General features: G+C 39.8%; 1 gene segment (V, D, J or C); it reads right to left on the reverse strand.

Annotated features, from left to right (window-relative positions):
- Positions 1-2,528: 2,528 nt before the first annotated feature.
- On the reverse strand, positions 2,529-4,182 carry LOC133644904 (Ig kappa chain V region Mem5-like). The segment is given in 3 exon segments: positions 2,529-2,611; positions 3,661-3,996; positions 4,072-4,182. Coding segments are annotated over 3 exon segments (459 nt in total).
- Between the last annotated feature and the right edge of the window lie 214 nt (positions 4,183-4,396).

The raw sequence follows: 4,396 nt of genomic DNA on the forward strand, positions 1-4,396 counted from the left end.
TTAGTCAGACGGCCGGAAGAGTGTGTGTGTGTGTGTGTTTGTGTGTGTGTGTGTGTGTGTGTGTGTGTGTGTGTGTGTGTGTGTGTGTGTGTGTGTGTGTATGTGTGTGTGTGTGTGTGTGTAAGAGGGAGAAACATTTTCATACTTCTATATGTGTTTACACGCATGTGTGGTTGCAGTGTGTGTGAGTGAGAAGCTGATGAAAAATGAAACTGTGAGTGTCCTTGTTCATAGGTCCCAGTAGGCCCCTATATTTTTTTTGGACCACGCTAGATGCATAGCAGTGTACTTTATACTGTGCTGGGAACAGCAGTATTTTAAGATGGATTATTATTTTTTATATGTTTTTTATCTATCTATTATTGCCCAAGAAATTATGGTCATGCTGGACTTGTATGCAGTGGGTCATAAAATAATTTATATATATATATATATATATATATATATATATATATATATATATATATATATATATATATATATATATATATATATATATATATATATATATATATACACACACACGCATAAATACATAGAAACACATATGCACATACAGTATATACATATATAGCGTATATATATATACACACACAAATGTATACTGTATACATGCATTTATACATATAAACTGCATATACATATATATAGATATACACACGCATAAATACATAGAAACACATATGCACATACAGTATATACATATATAGCGTACATACATATATATATATATATATATACGAAAGTTTATATATATATATATATATATATACATAAACTTTCGTATATATATATATATATATATATATATATATATATATATATATATATATATATATATATATATATATATATATATACAGGTATTGAAAAGGGGATTTTTTTTTAACATTGTGGTCTACATAACATGTAATGGTGGTGCTTTTGGTAAAAAATGTTTCGTAGATGATGTTTTACAGACCATCTTCAAGCCGCTTTCTGACCGTCTCTTCAGGATGGTCGGTCTTATTTACGTGCCGAGGCCTTCCTCAAACAACTGTGTCTCCTCCCTGTCAGCCATGTTGTAGTTTTTAGCGCTTCCATATTGAGTCTGACAGAACTATACTCTTAATTTGTATTAGAAGTGAGAACAGCGGCGGACGCATGTGCATGTACGAGCCAGTGTGCCCCGCAACAAGAGGATAGGGAAAGTAAAGGAACTTACTGACTTCAACTTTGGACTACAAGTCACACGAAGCTCAAAGCACTTACTAATGTTTCAAATTCCAAACCGCTCATTTGGAAGAAGGCAAGTTTGTTTTATAAACATCTCTGCCATGCCTCCATGGTTTGATTTCAAATTTTTGGGATTTATGGAAATGCCAAATACACAAAAACCGAACAAACAGGTATGAAATGTGGTTTTGGATAATAGGACCCCTTAAAGACAAATGAATGGTTTATTATCTTCATACAGTCGTGGTGTTTGGTAGTGGTTTAGTAAACATGGTTGTCAAAGTTACATTGAAGTGCATCACATGTTTACACTCGCACAACTCAACACGTCCAAAACAAAGAAGAAGAAGCAGAGTTTATTTAATCCTACGTCTTCTCCGTGTTTTAGCATTTTTGGCAAGCACAGCCGAATCTACTGTTTCATGGATTACATTTTTAAAGGATCAGAATCCGAAATACTTTAATAATCCCAGAGGGGGAATTAAGATGTTCAGATTAATCCCATTCAAGAGCAGACCAACATTACAGGATTGCTGACGGGTCTGCCAACTTCCGGTGAGAAAATAAAATATTCAGTCTAAGCCTGGGCCCCTGGAGAGGGGGTCCAGACTGAGGCCAAGGAAAAACAAAAACTCATAGCCTTAGCACACATGAACATGTGATGCAACCAGCCACTTCTACACACAGCCACAAAAGGAAAAAAACAACAACAAAAACATATACACTGTGGTGGCCTCTGCGGTGTTCCACGCCATCGTCTGCTGGGGTGGGGGGAGCATGGCCAGAGACAGGAGCAGACCCAACAAAGCAACCAAGAGAGCAGACTCCACCCTCGGCCGCCCACCAACTCTCGGCCAGTGTCCAGTCCGCATGGATGAGCAAAGATACATCCAAGGAGACCGAGGTGTCCGATACCTGCTCATTCAGCCAAGACACTGTGAAGCTTGTCCGTCCCAGCTCCGCAGCCCTGTCTCTTCATCCGTATCTCCTCCAGTCTCTCCAAACGGACTCTGGTGTGGCATAGACCCAGCAGCTGGTCTCCATGACCAAAAGGCTCCCCGGGAGGCAGATCCAGAAGTTCACAAAAAAGCACCGCAGAAGTCCCAAAAGTCCCAAAGGGTCCCGAACCAAAAGGCAAAAACAAAACACATGCAAACAAGAGGGAAACATCAGGAACACAAAAGGATGAGCTCCTGCCACCAGCAGCCACTACAGCAGCGCCATCTTGGAAAAAAAACAAAAAATGTTCCTTTACAAAATGATGTGTATGAAATGATAAAAAAATACTACTGTTGGTAAAAATAAAATACAAGTTAAGCAACTAAAACAGTGACCACAACAGCGAAGGAGGCCAGCAGAGCACTCAGCAAAACGGCAGCTGCTTTCACGTCTTGTTCTGCAACACAAGAAGAGTGCATCTTAGGACTGCAACACAACCTTACACAATAAAGTAACCAACAGTTGGATTCTGCGCGCCTTGCTTGCCCCTTGGAGTCCGCGGGACAAAACCATTCACACTCTGAAGTTATTATCGCAGAAGCCAAATTCTAACTTCAGACTAATACCAAGAGAGCAAAGCAGTTTGATGACGGCAGCGAGTCGGACCGCAACAGGAAGTAGCAAGAACACAGCGAGAGGAAAGGGTTCAACTTTCTGCTCTTCTTTGTTGCGTCTTCAAACCGAATGAAATCTGAACATCGTGCAGGTGTTGATTTTATTGAAGTCGGACGAAGTGAACATGTGAGTAAAGGAGGAGGAAGACGCAGAGCTTAATAAAGCCCAGCCCTTCTCGCTGTCTCATGCAAGTTTGTTCACTTCCTGTGTTTAACATGCTCGTCTTCTGATAGAGAGAGAAAAGAACAGTTGCTTGTTTTATTTTTGTTTTAAAGTGCATTCATGCATTACATACTATACATTACCTTTTGCACTATATTAATTTATATTATTATGTGTTGTCAACTTTGTACTTCTTTATGTCATTGCCTGCAATAAATAAATAAATGAAAAAAAAGAAATGAAAAAAAAACTGCAATGACAATAAAGCTATCCTAATCTAGTTCTGCTTCCTCCTCATGCTTTGTCAACACCTCCACCATCAACCTGAGAACCAACGTCCTGTGTGGTGGACCTTTGTGTACTGCATAACAGCATACTTGCCAACCTTGAGACCTCCAATATCGGGAGGTGGGGGGGGGGGGGGGTGGTTAGGGGCGTGGTTAAGAGGAGAGTATATTTACAGCTAGAATTCACCAACTCAAGTATTTCATATATATATATATATATATATATATATATATAAATACTTTAATTTCAGGGAATTCTAGCTATAAATATACTCCTCCCCTCACTCTATCACAAACAAACAAGAGTTGTAGAAATGATTGGAAACTCAGGACAGCCATGACATTATGTCCTTCACAAGTGTATATTGTACTGTATATTCACCTTTCACCACCAGATGCGTGCCACCGGTGAACACCATGTTGTATGAGGTCCCAGCTTGGCAGGTGTACATCGCTTCATCGTCTTTGTGTACGTTTGTGATGTTTAAAACGTACATGTCACCCGTATGCGCGCTCACAAATATTCCGTCCTTGAACGGTCCTCGAAGGGACATTTCCCCGAAATACCCCTCCACAATGGTTTGGACCATTGAGCCGAATTTCATCTTGTACCAGTAAAATATGTCACCTCTATCGTCGTGGCGCGGGCATGCCAAAGTGACGTTAACGCCAACTTCCACCAGGCTCAGTGTTATCGGAACGTAGGATTGACTCAGAACTGAGGAAAAAGACAGAAGAAGAGTAAATATGCAGGAAAAAGTGGAAAATACAAAACGGAGGTGCCTAAACTCACCCAATGCGCCGAGAAGCACAAGTGCAGTCAGCTCCGCCATCGTTGTGATCGTCTTTCCACTAAGTCTCGAGGAGGTTTGCAAGTCAGAGACAATGGTGTTAGGCTGAAATGCGAAAAATGTATTTCCACTGCATTTTTTTTTCAAACTACTGACCCATTTTTACCAAGCTTACGTGACTAGACGCTCACTTGTGAGTCTAAAACAAACAAAAAAAACAACTATCCTGAGATGCAAGAAAAGTGCAGGTCGAAGTATTTTGTGCATGGATATAAAAATGTATTTTCTACACTTTGAATGTTGACTACGTAATTTGTCTATTCAGAA

This window comes from Entelurus aequoreus, linkage group LG28 (genome assembly GCF_033978785.1).
Source record: "Entelurus aequoreus isolate RoL-2023_Sb linkage group LG28, RoL_Eaeq_v1.1, whole genome shotgun sequence".
Lineage (NCBI taxonomy): Eukaryota > Metazoa > Chordata > Actinopteri > Syngnathiformes > Syngnathidae > Entelurus > Entelurus aequoreus.